This window comes from Sardina pilchardus, chromosome 21, assembly GCF_963854185.1.
Source record: "Sardina pilchardus chromosome 21, fSarPil1.1, whole genome shotgun sequence".
In the NCBI taxonomy this organism is placed as follows: domain Eukaryota; kingdom Metazoa; phylum Chordata; class Actinopteri; order Clupeiformes; family Clupeidae; genus Sardina; species Sardina pilchardus.
Window position 1 is genome coordinate 25,756,227 of NC_085014.1, and position 22,453 is coordinate 25,778,679.

The 22,453-nt window shown below is 49.0% G+C and overlaps 1 protein-coding gene across 2 annotated transcripts in view; it reads right to left on the reverse strand.

Moving 5' to 3' along the window:
- gria3b (glutamate receptor, ionotropic, AMPA 3b) overlaps positions 1-22,208 on the reverse strand; it is an 81,713-nt gene extending 59,505 nt beyond the window's left edge. For both annotated transcript variants that reach the window (XM_062524810.1, XM_062524811.1), the window contains exons 1-2: positions 22,097-22,208; positions 1-209 (exon numbers count right to left, since the gene is read on the reverse strand). The exon at positions 1-209 is cut by the window's left edge and continues 31 nt beyond it. In XM_062524810.1, coding sequence (XP_062380794.1) covers positions 1-209; positions 22,097-22,175 — 288 coding nt within the window. In that variant the 5' untranslated portion in view covers positions 22,176-22,208. The remainder of the gene's footprint in view (positions 210-22,096) is intronic.
- Between the last annotated feature and the right edge of the window lie 245 nt (positions 22,209-22,453).

Here is a 22,453-nt window from a genome sequence, read left to right on the forward strand (position 1 = left end):
CTGCCACTTGTAGCGCGAGAGGAGGCTCAGCACGGCCCCCTTGAGCGCCGGGCGCATCTGGATGACAAACTGCACGTCGGAGTCGATGGGGTAACTGGGCGTGATGAAGGAGGTGTGCAGCGCCCCACAGAAGGAGGTCAGCGTGTTCATGGACTTCTTGTCGTAGAAGCCAAAGATGGCGTACACGCCTCTGGAGAACTGGGAGCAGACTGGAATCAGAAAACAGAGGAGAGAGAGGGAGAGAGAGAGAGAGAGAGAGAGAGAGAGAGAGGGAGAGAGAGGGAGAGAGAGAGAAATGCGCTGTTAGCTCTCGGGCGAAAAAGCATAGTTGTCCGCGACACAAAAAAATGGGGGAGGAAAGAAAAAAAAAAAACGGAGGAGACAAACCAAATGGGATTTCTTACCCACACACACACACACACTCTACCCAGCCACACGTTAAAAGGCAGAAGAAAACACTCCAAACACTCACTTGTGGAAATGGAAACAGACTGGCTGTGAGCATGGAAAAGAAAAGGGAAAATAAAGATTTCCAAAAATAAGCCACCACTGAGAGCGAGAACATTCCGGACTCGTGCGGAATACAAACAAATCCAGATCAAGACGGAAATCTGCTTTGACAACATGTGCTTGGCCCGAAAAAGTATAATTGCATTATTCACAAATGAGTGGAGTGCTTGTGGTGAGACTGTCAGTGAGGAGGGGAGAGACAGAGACAGATCATCCATGGCTTTCTTCCTGAAGCCTGGTCTGTTTGATTGGCTGATCAAGGGTTCATAATCTCCCCGAAACACTTGATGCAAATGGAACTTAATTATGCCCATTTCTGTGAGCTGGCAACATCCAGCGCCATGCTTTAGATCTAATGCCATGCTGCTGACGACTCGCGCTCGTGAGCATGGCGCTGCCCGAGGCCAGAAAGACGGTCCATGCTGTGCGGGAAGCAAGGAGAGGATTAATCCGAAAGGCGACGCGGCTCCGTCGGCATAACGTTCACAAAATGTCAGACGTCAAGCTCACAACACTGTAAGCGAACAGGCCAGCGGACACTACGGGAGGCCGACGCGTCTCCATGGCCATGAATGGAGGAGCCCCGCGCAGGCACTGATTGACCATCCCTGCCATCACCGCTCCCTCGCCATGGCCGCCGTTTAAGTGCACGGGAAGGAGGCGACCATAGACAGAGCGCTTCAACACCCTCCACCCCACCACCTTCACCACCACCACCTCCTCCTCCACCACTGAAACCACCCCTGTGTGGAGTCCCCCGAGAAGCGCCCCCTTTATTACAGACAAATAGGGGTTGTTATCTGTCGGAGGGCTGAGGGGATGTCCTGTGCTGGGGTGGCTGTGAGAGGGTGCCTCTGGCTGAAGAGCCCTTCTGGGCCCCTGATGTGCTGGCTGGCTGGCTGGTGAGAGGTGTGGAGTTGTCCTCTCCTACTCCTCTCTTCCCCTCTCCTCTCCTCTCCTCTCCTCTCCTCTCCTCTCTGCTCTTCTCTTCTCCTGCAGACAGCAGCAATCTCGAGCGCTCCAGCCCGTGCTGCAGCACTAACACTAACAGTACTGCCAGCAGCAGCAGCAGCAGCAGCAGCACGCATCACTCTGGCTAACAGCCCTGATAACAGGGTTGCGGCAGACTGACAGGGATATTGTGGGGACGGCGCAACAGCAGCAGCAGGCGGGGGGGTGGGGGCTGGGGGGGGAGAGGCAGGAAGAGGCTACGTCCTCTAGCCTTCAGTCGCTTTCATTTTTCTTTTCTTTTTTTTGTTATTCTTTCCTCTCGCTCGTTCTTTCTGTTTGGCTCGTTGGCTGGTTGTTTCTCGGGCGCTGTGTTTAATTTAGAGATGCTGCTGACACGTCCATTGACACGTTCCTGTGGGACTCCAGAGGCTGTCTGCCTCCCTGTTTCCAACTGTCTGGGCCTGATTAGGGTTTCAAACAAGCACCTCGCCTCTTGCCTCTAATAAAAATGTTTCTTCCTCCGCCCGCCTCCCTCTATCCCTCTCTCTCTCTCTGTGTCCTTCTTGCTTCACCTGTCTGCCGGCCAGCCTGCTCACTGTTCTGCTTGAACCCGCTTACCTTGCCTCCCCCCACCCACCTCCATCTGGATTCTCCCTTAAGCAACCCCTCCCTCCCTCCCTTTCTCTCACTCTATCCCTCTCTCCCTCTCTCTCTCTCTCTCTCTTCTCTCGACAAGCCTGGCTGTCCTCTTCACCTGAGTGCATTTCAGATTGTGTTCAGTAATATCATTCCTGCTCTCGCCGCCCGGGCCATTTTGTACAGGGACGGCGCTGGCCGGAGCCTATGAGAGTGGAACATCAGAGGAGGAAGGAGAGAGAGAGAATTGGAGAAGGCAGAGAAGGAGAGAAGGAAGGAAGGAAGGAAAGAATGAGAGATGGATGGAGGGAGGGGAGAGGAGAGGAGGGGAAGATAACAGCTGTGACGGCGGAGTGTCAGTGCCTGAGCGTTTGTGCTATCCTCTGCGTGGCCCCTTTTTCTAGGAGTAATTAGGCGAAATTGAAATAAATGTTGTAGGTGGAAATAGACTGTGTCCCCGACTCACAGGCGGCCCAGGGCCTCGCCTCATCAGCTCCCATAATTCAGCGCTCCTCACATGTCACGTCGCATTTCAATGAGGCGTGTTTACTGGGAGGGGAGGAGGAAGGAGGAGGGGAGGGGAGGAGGAGGAAGAGGAGGAGGAGGAGGAGGAGGAGGAGGGGATTCGGGTGAAGCCACATATTCGTTTTTTTTTTTCCTTCCTCGCCTCGCTGGACGAGTCCTGGATCTCGGCGCCGCTCATCAGCGCGGAGAGCCTGGAGGGCTCGGGCGACCCGACCGCCATCGCCATCGCCTTCCCCTCCAGGAGCGCCGGCGGCCTCCGCACAGCCACAAAACAAACACACGGCTGCCGCTCCCGCTGCCGCTGCCGCTGCGCTGGGCACATCAGAGCCGTGAGAAGGGAGGAGCGCGGGGCGCGTTTGCCAACGCATGACTGACCTAAAGAGCTGGAATCGCCACTGGTGTTGAAATGATTAGAATCTCTCTAAATGCTGCTGTCCTACAGGCTTATTTTCCACCCTGAATAATGTAATCAGTGTTGTGATTTGCGTGGGAGGCACGCCGCATCCCCCCCCCCCCAGCCCCTCCACCCTCGCCTCCCGTCCCCCCACAGCCCCGACGGAGAGTCACACACAGCCCTGGGATAGGAAGCGATTGCTGTGAATGTCAGTGGCAATCATGGAGTGTGTGCGTTGGTCGTTGGTAATTCCTCCTCCGCCCTCTCGTTCCCTCTCTCTCTCTCTGTCTTGCTCTCCTCCCACTCCCTCTCCATGTCCCCCTCCATCATCCCACTCCTCGCCCCTCACACACACACACACACACACTCCTCCCCTCATCGTTCCACATCAGTTTTGTCCTCCTCCAAAACACTGAGAACACTGTCACTGCCAGATAGCTCATAAGTGCTTGCTGGGCAGGGAGAGGGGAGGGCTGTGTGTGTGTGTGTGTGTGTGTGTGTATGTGTGTGTGTATATGTGTGTGGGGAGGGGGTGGGGGGGTTGGATCCGCTCCTCTCATTGTGAGATGAGGTGCTTCAGACGGTGCGCTCAAAGGCCAGCCCTGAAAACAACACTCGACACGGTCCCTTGGCGCTCACCGTCCACTCGACTGACCCACTGAAATACGCCGGTGCTTGGTCTGTGTCCATGACAAGCAATATTATTAGAATACACTTATATTACGAAACACATAACTGGTTAATGATTTAATCAGATGTTATATAACGTCTTACCTAATGTTATCCCACACTGGCTGATTCTGGATCAAAGTTGGCGCTAAACTCACACCGCTGACAGGAATAGACCTAGACACCGAACAGAAAGGCTACGCCACTTGATACAGCTGGCTCTCATTATGCTAGCTCCTCAGCAGCTCTCTATGGCTCATTCTGCCCTGTGTGTGTGTGTGAGTGTATATCTGTGTGTGTGTATGTGTGCGTGAGTGTGTATATATCTGTATGTGAGAGTATGTATATATCTAGGTGTGTGTGAGTGTGTATATACAGTATGTGTGTGTATATACAGAGAGAGTGTGTATATATCTGTGTGTGTGCGTGTGTGTGTGTGTGTGTGTGTGTGTGTGTGTGTGTGTGTGTGATGGATGGCTAAAAAGCAGCCTACCCCTTGGGCTCTGTGGCCCACCCTCCTGTGGCTAATCTCACTCCTCAATGTCCAGCCCAGAGGCTCTGACAGCCTGGACGTGCTGTTCCATCCCGCACCACCGGGGGCGCCACCCACCCACCCCCTCCCTGCCCACCTCCTCTGCACCCGGGGGCCCCGGCCACACAAAAGCCTGCCTGCCTGCCTGCCTCCCCCGCTGCCCACTGCCCGCCCTCGCCAGGCCCCGGGCCTGCCTGACACGCCACGCTCATGACACTGGCACTTACTCTGCCGAGAGCAGCCCGCCAACTGCCCATCAGGCTCCTAACAGCTCTCTGCCCGCGCGCGCGGCACAGGGAGATTTCTTACCTGACTGCTTTGGCAGGCTGCCCGCCACAGTCGATACAGTGTGGCTCTCTGAGAGACAGACAGAGAGAGAGAGAGTGAGATAAAGAGAGAGAGAGAGATAGAGAGAGAGAGAGAGGGATAGAGAGACAGAGAGAGGAGAGAAAGAGGCTTCGATGGCAATGCAGTTGTGTTGCATCATGGCGGGCCCAGAGAGAAGAGAGCAGGGTGATGGTTCCATTACAGAGGTTATTCGAAGCTCCGTTTATCGTGTCTCGTTTTGCTTATTGGCTTGTGTAAAGCTGTACGTACACACACACACACACACACACACACACACACACGCACATTGTCTTATTGGGTGGCTGGCTTTAGAGGAGACTACTTAAGATTTGGTGATTGGGGAGATGGTTGCCATGATTACAGAAACAATTACCACTCGGAGACCTCTAAATGCCTCAGCCAGTGCTGGAGAGCGGAGCACGGGGAGAAAGAGCACAGATACAGATGCTCAAAGAGCCTGCCAGGAATCAAGTCATTATCTTCAAATGTCACTGAATGCAGATTTTCTTTCCAAGAGCCCGAGAAAACGTGCACTGCTCCTCTGCTACATAACAAAAGGAGAGCATTTGCGCCTAATTAATTACACGTAATGGTATACGTGGGGCGATACCTTATGCAACATGATAGGTCCTGTGCTGTTCTGCAACAGTGACGGCGGGAGAAAGGAAGGCAGTGCAACTAATTGACCACTGTGGTCACTGTCATGAAAAGACACATTTCCCTCAACACCGATCCAAAAGATAATCCAATTGTTGAGCAAACAACACACCCAGAGAAATCTGCCTCCGATCTGCACTCTATTGTAACCGCCATTGGTTTTACCATCACAGGAGAATGCACACACTAGACCCAACAAATGCCACAGCCCACTTCATCTCGATCTTTACATACTGTAACTTCTGTGTGTGTAGTTCTCTGTGTGTGTGCGTGTGTGTGAGGGAATGTGTCTGAGTGAGTACGTCTGTGTGTGTGTGTGTGTGTGAGAGAGAGAGAGAGAGAGAGAGAGAGAGAGAGAGAGAGAGAGAGAGAGAGAGAGAGAGAGAGAGAGTGTGTATATGTGTGTGTGTGCGTGTGTGTGTGTGAGTGTGCATATGTGTGTGTATAAATGTAACGTCTGCCCGAGTGGGCTTGCGTTTCCCCGAGTTCTTGCGCGAGGAGAAAGTAGGGTATGAAACATGTTAGGCTTATGATATTCTGTAATTGGATTTCCAGGAGGCTGTTGACAAAGTCCCCTCGCGAGCCACTAATCCCCAATCAGCGCCGCGGGGCTTGAGCATGCTCTCTGATGGATAAGGAATGCCCCCCTCAGCCCAGCTTCAGGCAACCAGGGGGGGGAGCTGACAGTGACTGGACAGCCAAATATAGCCGGAGAGAGAGAGAGAGGGAGAGAGAGAGAGAGAGAGGGAGAGAGAGAGGGAGAAAGAAAGAGAGAGAGAAGAGAGTGTGAGAGAGAGAGAGAAGAGTGAGAGAGAAGAAAGAGAAGAGAGAGAGAGAGAGGGAGAGGGAGAGGGTGATGGCTGCATAAGCCCAGTCAAGAGAGACAGTGAGAGGGGAACGAAGAAAGAAGATGAGGGGGTGATGAAAGAATGGGGAGAGAAGAGAAGAGAAGAGAAGAGAAGAGAAGAGGACAGGACAAGCATGGCAGAGGAGAAGAAGAAAGAAAGGAGGGGCCGTGAGGATGGAGAGGAGGGAAGGAGGGAGGGAGGCGAAAATGAGAGGATGGCAAGGGAACTGAGAGAGAGAGAGAGAGAGAGAGTGTGAGAGAGAGAGAGAGAGAGAGGTGAGGTAACAACACAAAGTCATAGCAGGACAGACAGCTGTCTTCTCACACGCTTCCTCAGCACCCATCTCAAGCAGAATGAACTGGGTGATAATCAAGGCCAGCACTGCATCTTGCCTCTCTCTCTTCTCTTTCTCTCTCTCTCTCCATCTTTTTTCTCTTTCTCCTCTCTTTCTCTCTCCCACACGGCCATGGACAATCTGATGAGAGCAGAACAGGAGTAAGTACGAGGAGGGGGTGGGCAGTGTGCACCATCACAAAAGGCCTTAAGGGTACAGTAAAGGAGGACATTTTCTAATAGCTTCTCTCTCGCTCGCTCCCTGACTAACGAAGCTGCAGTCCACGAGCTGGCTGTTCCCCTTCATGCCTCTGCTCTTTAATATATGGGTGGCTACCGCGCCGACTAGACACAGCTGCAGGAGGCTACAGCATGGAGGGAAATGGTGGCATTAGCAAAAATTTTTCACTCTTTCTCCCTCCCTCTTTCTCTCTCTCTCTCTCTCTCTTTATATATCTATTTCCCTCCTTCCCTTCCTGTATCTGTCTCTCTTTCTTTCACTCCTTACCTTTCTGCATCTCTCTCCATCTCTCTCTCTCTCTCATATACACACTTCCCTTCCTGTCTCTCTCTCCCTCTCTCTGCTAAATCATCAAGGGTGAAGCATGCAGCTGCGGCTGCTCCCACGTCGCCATCCTTCACAGCCTCCTCCACAGCACCTATAGAGGACCAGGCAGAACAGCACGGTGCGGCTGTGTGTATGAGAGAGAGCACCATGGTGTGTGTTCCCAATCACCACAGCACACACAGCACACACACACACACACACACACACACACACACACACACACACACACACACACACACACACACACACACACACACACACACACACACACACACACACACACACACACACACACACACACACACACACACACACTCCAAACAATCCAGCGCTCCTTCAGCCCTGCGTCTCAAAATCACAAAGTTAGCAGATATCAGGCTGTTAACAGGCAGTATCAGTTTCTGACATCCCTGGAGTTGAAATGAATTTATTCTGACTGACAGCTCTTGTCCTTTAGGGGTTTCATGTTGCCGAGCGCCGGGGTCGTGCATCCCATTAAAACGCACTCTAATCCCTCCCCATCCCCTCCAACGTGGAAACCAAGACCCGCAAGATAGCGATCGCAACACGGGTCTCCGACACGATAAAGCGGGGCGAAAATAAGCTTTTCTGGGCCCGAGGAGCTCTGATCAAATTCCATATCTGCATTCATGGCCAGCAGCGCTGATGGTGGCTGATCCGGACCGGAGAGGGATTTGTATTGTTTGGTTGATTACAGGCATGAATTTAAAACAGTCTCCATGGGGCTGTCTCTCTCACTCTCTCTTTCCTTCTCTCTCACTCTCCCTCTCTCTCTCCATCTCTCTCTCACAGCTCCTTGCACTTTCCACTGCCCAGAATAATAAAAGGCAGGCACGGGAGGGGGAGGTTGTTTAACCTTGAAGTCCTCACATTTAGAATTCTCCTTTCTCCATCTTTTCACTCCTCTCTCTCTCCCTCTCTCTCTCTCTCTCTCCCTCCCTCTCTCTCTCTAACACATACACACACTGCCTGTCTCTTTGTGCTCCCCTGCCTCCTGTGTCTTAGAGAGTGTCATGTTTGAGGAATCCTTGATTATGTGGCAGTAGCTTGCTGAAAGGCTGGAGCACAATGGGGGAAAGAAAGAGCAAGCAAGAAAGAGAGGGAGAAAGGAAGAGAGAGTGAGTGAGGGGGATAAGAAGAAGGGATAGAGAGACAGGAGGTGGACAGAGAGAGAGAGAGAGAACACAGGCCCTGGCGATGGCGTGGTGCCCCTCCTCCTCACTCCTTCATGTTGTCTCCTGCAGATCTGAGGCCACTGCTGCACTCAGCACCACTGAGGCTGTGGGCTCCACGACCAGCTCACACCGGAGACATGTAGCGCAAGCAGCCTCCACACAGCACAACACAGCACGGTATAGCACAGCAGCACAGTATAGTACAGCACAGCACAGCACAACACAGCACAGCACAACATAACTAAACACAGCACAGCACAACACAGGACAGTATACTGTAGCGCAGTACAGCACAGTGTAGCGCAGTACAGCACAGTATAGCGCAGTACAGCACAGTATAGCGCAGTACAGCACAACACAGCGCATCACAGTACAGCACAGCACAGCACACTACAGCACAGCACAGCACAGCACAGCACAATACAGTGCAGCACAGCACAACGCAGCACAACACAACACAACACAACACAACACAGCACAGCACAGCACAGCACAGCACAGCACAGCACAACACAGAACAGCACAGCATGAAGGCACTGGCACCAACTAGAGCGGAGGGACGGGGGGATGTGGGTACCGCAGTGGCCGCTAGGGGCACTGGCACTAGCGCCGGGGGGGTGGGGTCGGGGGGTTAAGGAGCGTTGGGGTGAGGGGGGTGTGGACTCGCTGCCGTTCTTCATCAGCATCAAAACCTTCTCCCACTCACTGCACACGCATCCACCACGGACGCCGGAGACACTGACACTTCCAATAGGGGCTTTCAAGGGTGTGATTGTGAAAGAGGGTGTGAGAGAGAAAGAGAGAAAGAGAGAGAGAAAGAAAGCAAGTGAGAGAGTGGGAGGGAGGGAGAGAGAAGCAAAGCTCCAAAGGGACTAGGCCACTGGAATGCTGTTGAGGGGCGGAGGAGAGGAGAGGAGAGGAGAGGAGAGAGGGAGCGAGGCGAGGCGAGGGAGGAGGGAGAAGCGAGGTCACATATTTACAGGGCGCCGCGGCCCGGCGAGAGCCACAGCGGGGCGGCGAGTGATAGGAAGTGACGCGGTGGCCTGGGAGCGGTGCGGCCCGGCGCCTCGGGAGGCTGGCCGGGTTAAAAGGAGGAGAGGAGAGCCGCCGCGGCCCGCGCGCTGAGCAGTGCAGGTGATCAAAGAGACAGCTATTAGCCACTGGAGGGTCACAAGCTGTCACCACCAGGAAACCACCAGAGCCAAGAGAGCAAAGAAAAAAAAGAGGAAGAAAAAAAAGGAAAGGAAAACGCACCACATTTATTTCTGCTGTCGAGGCAAAGCAGCTTATTAGGGCCGCAGACTCTTAGCCCTCCACCGTCCCAGAATGCATAGCATGGCCCCTGTCGCCCCCGGAGCTGTGACAGCATCGCTTTGCTTTCTCCTCGCAGCGCTGGCGGAGCCCTGGTGTGTGCCGCTTCAAAAGCCCTCCTGTTCGCACATTTATTTATTAATTTCTCCCTTTTTTTCTCTCTTTTTTTCCCTCTCTCTCTTTTTTTTCCCTCTCTCTCTTTTTTTCCTCGCGGCTGGCTCCTTCAGGTCCAGAGAGGCCCGCGGAGCCGTGTGAGGAGTCAGGGGCTGACATGGAAATGTTCCAGATTGTCTTTTCAGTCCGCAGCTGCGGAGGATTACGCTGCATCTGTCCGCCCAGGGTTGACTTGCTGATTCACGTCCCATCCTCCTCAAAATGACAAAAGCCAATGTCAACCAATGAGAAGGGCAGCAGGAGAGGGGGACAGAGAGAGAGAGAGAGAGGGGGGAGAGAGAGAGACTGAAAAAAGTAAGAAATACTTTGCAGGTTGGCCACAAAGTCATTTCATTTGCCACTTTGCATTATCATGCAAAAGTGGTAGAAGCCTCGCATACAGTACGCGCACGCTCACACACACACACACACACACACACACACACATACACACACACAAGGCCTGCCTAAGTATGGAATTGAATCTGTTTTTTATCTGGTGATGCTTGAAGGCGAGCGAGAGCAACTGTCCACATCACACCCCCTCCTCTCGTCTCTTCTCTCCAGAGAAGCAGGCGAGGAGAGGAGAGGAGCGGAGCATTCTGGACAGAACACACACCACGGTCATTTACTTCTCACGCCAGGGTGCGGTCAGCTCTGCACTGAGACCCAATTACTCACCCGCACTGAAACCAAAACAAAAAAAAAAAAGAGAGAAAAAAAAAGCACAAAAATAATTTACAAAATTCAGTAAATGAAGGCCCCCGCGCTTCAGGCTCATGCCCACTCATTCGAGTGTGATGGTTTTTTTATGCCCTGATTTACAATACTGGGGGTGACACTTGCCCTCAGATGATTTCTCTGATGCCCACTGGTCCATGGGACTGAAGAGATCGGCCTAAGTGCGCTGTCACATTAAGACACTGCACAGCCTATCATCAGGGTTAATGCCAGAGCATCTCATCTCATCTCATCTCATCCATCCCATAGAGGACATCACAGTGCAGCCCTGTTCCAGTCTGTCTGGATGGCCATTGCCTGTGTGACAACGCTCACATTCACAAACAGAAAACAAGCAGCCTAAAGCCGAGAGCAGGCAGTCAATGAGGGTTTTACAGAAACAAAAATTCAACAAACAATAGAGAAATCCGTCAATAATAGCCCTGAGAACAGTCACAATGCATTCACAGGGACGCGTTGAGCATATGCAGTGGAGCCATCCTCAGTGTTCATTGCGCCATTGACGTCTCATCGAAGTGGTTATGTACACTATTGTGACTTCTCTTCTGTGGCAAATCGCTTGCAGAAAAGAATCAATTCCTCAAGTCACTCTTGGAGGAAGCCAGTCGGAGATCAATGGCAGATTCCAAACAACAAAAGCCGTTTCTGAGGGTGTGAATATGCAGCCCAGAGTTTTCTTTCAGCAGCCCCCTCCTATTTGTCTGATCTTGTATACATATGAACATAATATAGGTTAAATATAAGCTATGACAGCCTCCCACATGTTCCTATGGAAACATCTGTTCAGGCTTGTACACAATGTATGGTGCCCTGCTCCAGTCACGCACATGCAGTACACATGGGCAAGCAGTGAAGTGATGGCGTTTTTTAGTTGTGTAAGAAAACATACATGGTGCATACATCCCCTGATCTTCTATTATGCAATGCGCCTATTTCAATATTAAACAGCCTGGGCTTTTTTTTCTGGCAGACATCAGTGCGAGTGCGAGTGCTGCTCCAAGAAATATGCTAATGCCTCGCCGTGCTCGGAACAGAAGGAGGATCCGGGAGGAAGGCTCCCTCGGTGACACACTTCCAGCAAGCCGCCGCTGTGCAAACGGTCACTCGCAATCCCGTGTAATGACGGCGCGGGGCCCGTGGCCGGCCAGGGCTTAAGCCTGCCGGTGTGGTGCGGGCAGCTGCACGGTGGCCCGGCGCGGAGCCCCGATCGCGGTCCATCCGCAGCGCTCCGACGGGCGCTTTGAAACGGTGCCCACGGCCGGCGCTGTTGTGTTTTAGCATTTGCTTTTGGATTAGAGCATGATACCCTACACGTGACGCGCAGCCGTTTGTCACTGTGTTTGTCAGCCGCCGCCTTTGTGTCACTCGCCTGGCCTTTAAACGGCGAACATCGCAGAGGGGATTGCATTTAGACAATGGAGAGGGAGGCTTTTATGGGATAGGAACAGATTACCGAGTTAAAAAAAACAAACAAACAAACAAACAAACAAACAAAAAAAACAATTAATGCAGGGAATTGTTTGCCGGCCTGCTTCTGAGCCGCAGCTGAGGCTTCGCCGAAAGGCGAGGGGAGGGAGGCCGCGTGAGCCCAGCCGGTTCGCCTGACCTCATCGAGAACAATCACGCCAAGGCAGAGGCCAGATACTGCGCTGTTGTGTGGCACGGACAGGAAAAAAAAAGTCAGAGTCAATAGACGGCTTCCAGCACCGAGCCGGATCATGAATGGAAGCAGAAGGAGGTAGTCACTGATTACGGGTATTGTTGGGAGGCCGGAGTCTATAGGACTGGACACTGATTAGTACCGAAGGCCTGAACAGCTGTGATGGCTTTGAGAAAAGGACTTGAAATGGCCTCTCGGAAAAAAAACAGTCTGGAGATCTGAGGCGAGACAGGATGGGGGGGAGAAAAAGGGGTTCCGCCTGGGGGACACTTTAAGGTGACGCGCATCAAGAAACCCTCACCCCCATTCTCTTACGCCATCTTTTAACCGTGGTTAAGCCACTTTGAATAAATAACAGTCAACAGCACAGTCTGCGGCAGTAGCCACTGCTATGTGCCGCCCACACTAACACCTCGACTCCCTCTCCTTCGCCACCTAACCCAGTTCCATTTCCTTCACCGTAAACCGTTCATCGGCGCCTCACAGCTAGCTCATGTGAATAAAGGCCTTCCGCGCCTCTCGCGGAATTTTATGGCTCCGAGAGCCTGTTTGGGCTTCTTCACACTGTTTATGGCTGCATTTCATGGTCAGCTGAGCATTATTCTCTGTCACATCATCATGCTGATATCATCTTCACTCGCCGGGTAAAGACAACACCTGCCATTCGCAAATGTAAGGCCTCACAGTGATTTAGAGGGGAAGCATATGCCAAGGCAAGAATTACAAGGACGGAAAAATAAGCATCTATTCATGCTATGATCCTGCATGTGATTTCCGAGCGCCTTTGAAACGATTGTCGGCCGCGTACTTCTCAGCCTGGCCAGGGCTCCTCGGCGGCTGAATGACAAACACAAGTCGGGCCCGCTTTAAACTGCTGCAGCGGAACCGGTTGAAAGCTGTTGTTTTATCAAACAACATCTGCGAGCAGCAGCGATTCCAAGACAAACACGCCTGTAATGGCAACACTTCTCCTCAGGTTCACTTAAAGAGGATCTTTTGATATTCCGATTAAAAATTCATCGTGTTGAATCTGCCTCAGAGTGAGGCGAAGGCTGTATCTCATTACGGCTGCATCTTTCAGCATCCCCCTCAGCCTACTCCCAATTCTTCAAACATCAAATAAATACAGTATATATAAATATATATATATATGTATATAAATATATATATATATATATACACACATACAGTATACACACACACACACACTGTATACAGTAACATGGTCAAACCATACGCAATTTTGTACACATCTTGTGCCATTTTTCAGTGGACGGTGGCTATTTAGCTATCTTCCTTCAGAAAAAGGCAGTTCATTCGCCAGTGACGGGAGCCTTTGATAAAGCAGCCTCCTCATTCCAGTTTCTGTTCTCCGGCTACATTCCTTGTAGTCCACGAAACATTCAAGCACAACAGCGATACCATTAAAACTGCACCAGGGCTCAGACAGAGGTTCAAAGTTAATGTTACATTCAGTGAAGCTGTATTTTTCCTCTTTTCGTTTTTTTCCTTTCTGTTGCCTACATTCCTCCTTCTCATGCACTTGTGTACTTGGGCGATCCTTCCCCCCTTCTGAAGCGGCTGCTCTAGTCTCTGCCAGAGCCTGTGGGCTCTCCACAGCAGCCAGCCCCCCCCACCCCACCCCCCCACCTGCCCAAACCCTACTGCTGCTACTGACGGGCTCCAGAGCCAGGCTGGATTACTCCACTGCGTGGGCGCTTCCTATCTCTTCTGGGTGCTCATGTGCTCTTCAAAACCAACACCACTAGCGGCGTTTCCTCTCCTACACCTACACCTATCTGACGTTTGCGTTTCGGGGTTTGATGGCTGGCCTCTCCTCTCCTCTCGCCTTCATCTCTGGGTGGGTGACTGATCAATCTGTTGCGCCGCGGCCGACCTTCGGTGTGGACGCCATCGGTCCGCCTCGTCCTCGCCGGTGGATCGTTTCTCTCCGCTCTCGGGTCAGAGAGCACTGAGCCATCTGTTTGAAGTTTCCTCAGCTGACCCATATTAACGCAAGAATTCCAATGACCGGCACCAAGGCCCCTTGGGGGACGCGCAGAGCTCCCACTGGCTAGAGGTTATGTAAAGGTCACTGTCGTTTTCACTATATTGACCTCATTGAATGGCTCCTTTTGGTCCTATCTGGTTCAGTGGAACAGCTGCCACACCTGGGAGAGCACACTTGATTTTATTACGGCTAGTCATTGCTAAATGCTAATTAAATGGGCTGGTTATTATCACTTTTGCCGGCAACCTTTTGTTTGTATTAAATGAGATGTGACAGACTCACATGGGCCTGTTAGTCATCGCTTTGTATGGCTCTGTACATTTGAACTCAAGCTCAATTAAATAATTAACATCTCAAAGGACACCCTCCAGAGCAGTCTCTTGGGGCTTTCATATTTACTGCGTACTAGCTCAGAACGCCTTTTGTTTAAATACATGGATGTGCTGCCAACCAGAAGAATAAAAGTGATGTATTTTTAATGTGTTTTAAAATGTAATGTGCTGTACAACTCAAACATACAGTGTGTTCCATTTCAGAGTTACGAGAACTAAAGGTCTCGGGTTTTCTAGCGCCGCTAATTCCGACACTAAAAGTGGCCATTTTGTTAATAGGTCTCTGGCCCCAGCTTTCATCATGCCACATATGACAGAGCACTATGCCATCTCTTGTCCTTTTCCACACAGTGGCCCACTACAGCAGAAATGAAGGGAAATCACAGAGAGGGGCTTCCTTTGAACTAAAAGAAGTAAATGAGATTCAAAAACCTCTTCCTTATTTTGATGAAAAAAGCCCTTTCAAGAGCAGAGCCACGAGCTGTGGACGGTGGCTGTGTTACATCAGACTGTGGACTTCCACCATCCATTCAGGGAGCGTCTCTCGCTCTTAATTTTTTGAAGTCCTGGGAAAAAACCTGAGTGCAGCACGAATGTAGCACAAGACCCCCTTGTGCTCTGCTCTGCTTTTCCTTATTATTATGATACAACGCAGCAGAAATCTGTCTAACAGTAGGCTCCCTCTCACTGGAAGGACTCCCCATGCTCATCCTCTCTCTGCGCTAGATGGAGGCTGAGGGGCAAGCCCAGCCCCAAATCAGGCACTAGCACTAGACTAAGATGGAGTGCATGATGTTACGAAATCCTCCCAGGGAGTACAATCCCATGCATCTGCTGTCAAGTCCATCAAAAAAAGAGTTACTTCTTTGCTATGTGTGGGAAAAAAAGAGAGGGAAAGCTTCATCTCTCATCCTAACATTAGATATGCCCTTTGCAGCTAGCTTTCCATCATGGCTTAGCCTGATCTCTTCAAAAGCCTGTGTCCATAACCTGAGGTGAATATTGACGCGGACAGGAATCGTGACAACTTTCACTGCCAGAGGGCTGTTCTCGGGCACTTCGGAATTATTTCATGGCCAAGCAGATGTAATATGCCAACAGGTATGCCTGTGTTCACACACAAGAACTGGCAGCAGCCTTCACTCTCCCCAAGCACACCGCCATATCTGATATATATTTAAAGTATACCTTTTCAATAAAATATAAAAAGGTACGGTATGTAATATAAAAAGGTAATATAAAAAGGTACAGTATATATAGATATAAACTGTATTCTATTCACACACAATTGGCCGGTTTGGAAGGACACCTTCACACAGCGAGACATTTCTTTAGTTGAGCCCTCACCTCTCTAACACCCCTCCCACTGAGGGATTCGGTCTTCACACAGCGGCCCTGCTCCCTCTCTGCAGCGTCTCCTCACCTAAGCCTTCAGAAGGGCAAATGCAATTAATGCAGACCTCTGTTGTTTGCCTTTGTTCCTTTTTTTATCTCCCCAAAGTGAAAAAAGAAAACGGGTACCGCAGAGAGCTGCAGCCCCACATCCCCATCTGCTGTGTGCGCTGGTGAAGGAACCTGGAGAACCCGGTAAGGAAGGGGCAGGCACATGTGAAAATGCTGGCAGAGGGGACACACGCCATTAGCTTAATGACAGAATGAAGGATGCAGGCCTTTGTGGGGACAGAGGGGGGAGATTAAAGAGCCAGGCATTGAGCAGTCATTCTTTTAACACAAATCAAGGAGAGGAGGCTAATAAATATGACTATATAAGTCTGGCCTGATGCTGCTTCCTCTCTGTCCCTTCAAGTCGGAGACACAAAGCTGCACAATCCCCCTCCCAGCCCACCTCTTTATGAGTAAGCCACGGCTATCAGGAGAGAGGGGGGAGAGCCTTTACATGTGGGCTGCTTCCCTTTGAACCGCTCGCCTCAACAATGCTAAACGCACCTGCAAGTTTTGGCCCTGAATGGCATAATGGGCCCAAAGTAATTAGAGATTTTTTTCCAATTCTAGTGCCTATACTTCAAAGAAGTAGGACATCTGTCTTGCTTCTCGGAATTGAATGGAGTATATTTACAAAGCTCTGCCCAAAGGATTAGCAAAACCACATATTGTTTTGCTGCTGGTCACTAATTCAATTAATACCATGGCTTAAAAGCAATTGCCAAAAAAAAGCATTTTGACTCAGAGAATAGCTTTCTGTTTGTTGTGCCTCACAGGGAAAAAAAAGGATTTATTTTTGCTAGTGATATGCTAACATTCTGAGTCTTCAATGCTAGCAAAACTTAAGAATTGGGGCACAAAATATTTTGCTTCCTCCATGTTTAAAAATGGTTTGTCTTTTCATGCTGTGAAACAAAATAAATGATTGCAGTTATGTTGAGAGTATCCCTTACTTAAATTATTCAAAAAAGAATTCAACGAATCCACTCTTACATTTATTTCTTAAAATATATGTAGAGCCAAGCCAATCTATTTTTCTATTCACCTTTACCAAAACAATAAACTGGTTCTAACTAGCACGAAAGCATTTCACAGAGAACATGAGAAACCTTGACAAAAGGCACTCGACACATTGCTCATCGTCTCTGCAAATCACAAATCCCTATGGGTCCTTTTGAAGAGGTGAAGGTTGTGTGCATAGAATCACAAAGTAGCTCAATTTGAAATATCGGCCCTATTGATTCTATTTGAGAGCAGGACCTTTATGAGAAAGAAAATCCAATTATTAATTTCACATGGAAGATGCATACAAGTTTGATCAGAGCCTGCGAGTAACATATATCCCATTTCATTGGCCATCAGATCACAACAGGAACTTGTAAACAGATGAGCCTATCCACACAAAGAGGGCCACAATTATGTGAAATGTTTCATATTTACTATTGGAGCAATATCCATAAAATGGTGGAAGACTCATGAAATGGAAGTTTACTCAATCAATTCTGAGGGTTTTTACAATGCGAACGGAAGAACAACAAACCCAACAAACCCAACCAGACCAACTGCAGCAGTACTAATTATTATGGGCACATTCTGAGGCTCAGACCAAAAACAACTGTGAGTGTGCGCTGTGGTCCCAGGAAAAACACAATGCCATGTGGCAGTTTCATCCACTGTGAGTAATATACGAGAAAGAGCACTGACAAAAGTTCAGTCTCACGAAGAGCGAAAGCACAGCTGAGGTTTGTGGATACAAGACGTGGCGTGGCAGCCCAGACTGAAAAATACGCGCAGTGGAGCAACAAAAACACACAACTGAAGAATAAACATGAAAAAGAGGTCTCTACGAGGCGCCCAGGACACGGAAGCACACAGCAAGCTAAACAGATGACCTCTGGTGAAATAAAAACACAAGTCATCATGAATGCAAAAAGTGCATGGTCCAAAGGTGAAAACTGCACACAGGGTGCAGAAATGCACTGAGAATTGTACTCCAGTACACAATGGGTGGAAATGTTTTGGGACAGTATTGTTTATGCTTAGTTGGTCTGAGAAAATATTGAGTAATGATGCTTATTACAAAATTAAGATCCACTGCACAAAGTAGATGAAAAGCCATATGCATCCTTGCCACTGCAGCAACACTTCCCATGGCTTTGGCATAGATTCAAGTCCAAAGGGCTTTCTTGTGTTAATAATACATTTCTAGATATGTATCATTACAGGCACTTGAAGTGATGAATGCTGTTGTGTTTATAATGAGCTATGCTGAAACTATCAAGCCTGCTATTACTATCTATTCTCCCATATTTATCATTCAACTATTTAAGCCAAGTGCTGGAAAACGAAGGACTTTCACATAATATTAGAATATATTTACAGGGCCCATATTTCACCAAGCTAGCACTGACAGTTTTCTGGACTGCACACATGATTGCACCGTGATTTCTTTGTTGTTTTTCCAGTTCCAGTTCAACCCTCATGCCTCCTTGCCTAGCAAATGCCTATGTTATATGATGCATTGTGTTTGATTTACCAAAAAAGAAAGGGCATATACAAAAAAATGGAGACAAGCCAAGCCTATTTTTGTCTACACAGCCAGAACACAGATCTATTTTTGAGGATTAGGCATGTCTCCTTGTCAGTTTATTTTGGACATCACAGTAAACTCCTCAGTCAACATGACCACTTGCACAAATGCGCATCTGCATGCGCTGCCCTGCAACTCTACTGTAAGCAAAAAGTTTGAACTGAAATCCAAAAATCCCCCTGAAAAATAACAGAAATACACAACATATCACAAAAATTTAAGACTTCAGCGAATGGCGTCCATAGAAATTACTGCATGGACGGATCATAGACAAAGCAATAGGGACACGTGAGCTAATTCTGAGCTTGTGGTGCATCTTTCTGAGCAGAAATATGTTTCAGCATGAGTCACTTTTTTCCCTTCGCAACAAAGACAAGGCAACAGCAGGGAGCCATCGTAGTTGTGAACATACAAGTCTGGTCATGTGCCAATCACAGGCGTCTGGGTAGGCCTGAACAAGCTGTTGGCAGGTCCCCAAAGTCTGCCTTGTTTCTGTTTGCCGATTTGTTCAAGAGTATTGAATGTACAGAGAGCGCTGGAATCTCTCCGGGACGTCATCTGAGCATTTAAGTACTCCCGGTTCTGTCAGTAACACACAGCGAATGAGATACCCCATGTTTTCCAAAATATGAGGTGATGACAAACAGAACCATTGATTTTTGTTAGTGCTCGTGTTTGTTGACATTGCAACATCACTGACGGGCTCTGCCTTGTGATTATGTGCCAAATGAAGTCATCCAGACCGTGGATATGAGATCTCTGTGGGGTGATAAGTTAGGTTCTAACACGATACCTTCCGGGGGAATTGGTGCAGGGAAGCTACTCCGCACACACTGTATCAGAAATGACATCATGCACTGATATCATACAGTCCCACTGCAGAGTGACTTAATGAAGCACCTTGGATGGGAGCCTCGCAGGATCTGAAGGGGACTTTTTTTGCTGGTTGTAGGAAGTTACATGCCCACTTAGTATCTAGTCTCCACTGCGAACAGGCAGCTGTTCTGGCAGTTGAAATGATCCAAGCCTTCACCTCATATCGGCACTCCATCTAATCTTAAAATGGAGTACTCTTCTCTCCCCTCTGCATTTCGGAATTACTGGCAAATCCGCTCTCTCATACCATAGGGACATTACCCAGAAATGCTCTCTGGAAATTGGGAGTGAAGCAGCCGAGCTTTTCAAAACTGGCTGCATTCAAGGCCCACGCTGAGGCCTTCATCACACATCCCCGTAATAGTCTACCAAAGTGTCCTCCGCATCACAGCCGCGGCTCAACAAGATCACGGCGCCATGCCATCCACACAAGCATCAGATCAAGCGTTGTGCATGCATCATCCTTCTCCACAATGGAGACCTTGACAAAACTCTGCCAGAAGACTAGTTCAACAAGGCTTCTCTGTTGCCAGTGGTGACAGCTACACAATTCTTTGGTAGACATTAATCATGTGTATATTAATAGCAATATACTGCAGGAAACCAGCTCTTGCAAAAAAAGAAACATGGTCAGGTTCAGCAAAGTACCCGTGGATTACACATGTAAAACGCTCTTCGGCACACAAATGAAATTGACATTTGGCTGGTTTTCCGTATGTGGAAAATGACATAAACATATGAAACATGAATGAGCTGGTCTGTCAATATGCATATCACAGTGCGCTGGCAACACTGTGATATCTTCTGACAACCAATAGCATTCTGCACCCCGCCCCCCCCCCCCCCCACAAGAATGGCATTCATATTTTTGTCTTCTCATTTGAAAATGACAGTTTCCTCAACAATCATCAAGCCGTCTTCCACAGTGGCTGGTATGATGAAGGCGGCGTTGAAGCGCCGCTCTTGATGGAGCTGCGAGCGCATGACAGTGCGGGAGCAGAAATGGGGCATCGGCTCCCACAGGACTCCTTGGATCTTGCAAACAGTCTGCCCCTGGATTTAATTAGATTCGGAAATCTAGCCCTCTCACTTTTTTTTTTCCTCCCATGGTCCCTTGCTTCTTCAACACGCGTGAAATTGCGCGCCGTTATCTATTATTTATTTACCCCTTTGTTTATTGTTCCCCTTCTCTTATCACCGACGCCAACGGCTCATTAGGACGTGATCGCGACTCGGCTCGTGGCCGACGCTCCAGCTTTTCTCTCTCTCTCTCTCTCTCTCTCTCTCTCTCTCTCTCTCTCTCTCCATCTCTCTGTCTCTCTCTCTTTCTCCCTCAGTCTCCTTCACCTCCACCCCCAGCCAAGGCAGATCCCACTTCATTTGCTTGTGTTGGGAAGGGCTGTGTAGGTATAGATTTTTTTTTTCTTCAGTGACGGCACGGCGAGGCAATATGAGGTCTGGGTGCTAATGAACTGCCACACTGCAGAGGAAGGCAAGCCTGAGAGTTGCCATAGGAGATAGCAGGGGGTAGAGGTAGTATGGGTAGAGGGAGAACTCAGCAAGTAGACAGGAAACTAGCCCCCCCCCAACCTCCCCTGCCCCCAAGCCCCCACCACCATCCATTACTGGCTGAACCAGCAAAGCGAGGGTCAATGGTTATTCAGCAATGTGGACAAGAAATCTACCGGCGAAGAGCCCATGTCGAGGCACCACAGGTCACGGTCTGGAATGGTAATATTGAGCTGCTTCTTATGGATTTCATTTTACCATCTCCTTGTGGACTAGCAGAAGACTCCTTGCTGAAAAGCATACAGTCTCACATATGTGGCGAGCACACCAGTAGGAGGCAAACACCTTCAAAATGTCCACCACTACATACACAGCTACACAATTTCACACACTTGATAAAGACACATTTAAAAATCACCCACGCGGAATCCTTGAAATCCACAGTTGTATAATCGGTTATGCTATCTTTTCAACTAGTGCCAGTGTCTCCATATCTACAGAGCCATAGCACTCTGTGTGTGTGTTGCCAAGGGAACTTGATTTGAATTCAAAAAGACAAACTCAGAAATACAGACAATGTGTGCCCACAGACTATTTCTGAGGTGGATACTCCTCTCATCTCTCTCCTTCCAGCAACTTCAACTGACACAATGGCTCACACACCATTGTCCGAAATATACTGACATGATCAGAAAAACAACCTAATCAGAAGGTGAAGATAAAGCTATTACTATATTATTTGAAGACAACACCCCCTTAGCCAGAATTACGTTGGTGTATATGCTTACACCAAAATAAGATGTAAGCTATTCACTTAAGCCTTAATCAAATCATGAAAGTAAGAACACTTGGCAACTGTACTGCATTAGAATATTCCTTTTGTTTTGGTTTTAGATCATGATGATGGCACTTTCACCACTGAGGGTCTTAAGGTGAACTTTATTCCGCATAGTTCTTCACCCCTGCATAATTCTTTGACCAACACTGTTAAGCCTCATGATGTCTCAATGACTGATCCACACGAGATATTACAAATGCAGGGGAAGACAAATGCAAAGCTAGACTGTGCAATATGAATTTCGGTACAATCAAAAACATTACTTTCGCTCTTTCCGTCTACTAAGCATTACTTGTAATGCTCATAGGTCTATATATCCCACTTTAAATTCTCAGGCAGTAGGCTGCGATGCAGGGAGACGAATGATGGGAGTGAGGAGGCGAGCAACACTCCAAGCGCTCAGAGGATACATTTACGACTACGCTATTGTATGGGGACCTTTTTTATGATCCCGAGTATACTCACACGCATGGGTAACAGCGAAGCTGTTGGAAGACTCGAGGTTATCTACGTTGTAATTCAGATGGAAAGGCTTCTCGGTCATGTTTTGGTTGGTGTTGTAGAGCTGTACGGCAAATCTGAAAGCGCTGTGCTCCTGCACCGTCGACCGCATGAAAAGCCCCCCTTGAAAGAGAAAGAATGAATACTAACATTAGCAATTATTTGTTATCGATATTACAACTTTAATTCAGCTAAAAGAAATATATGACACCGGAAAGCTATTAATTGGCTTATTTGTCATGGGCTCTGTCTTGGCAGTACTTGCATGGTCATGCTCCTGTCCTTCTAGCATGCTTCTAGTACTAGTATATTTGCTGAAAC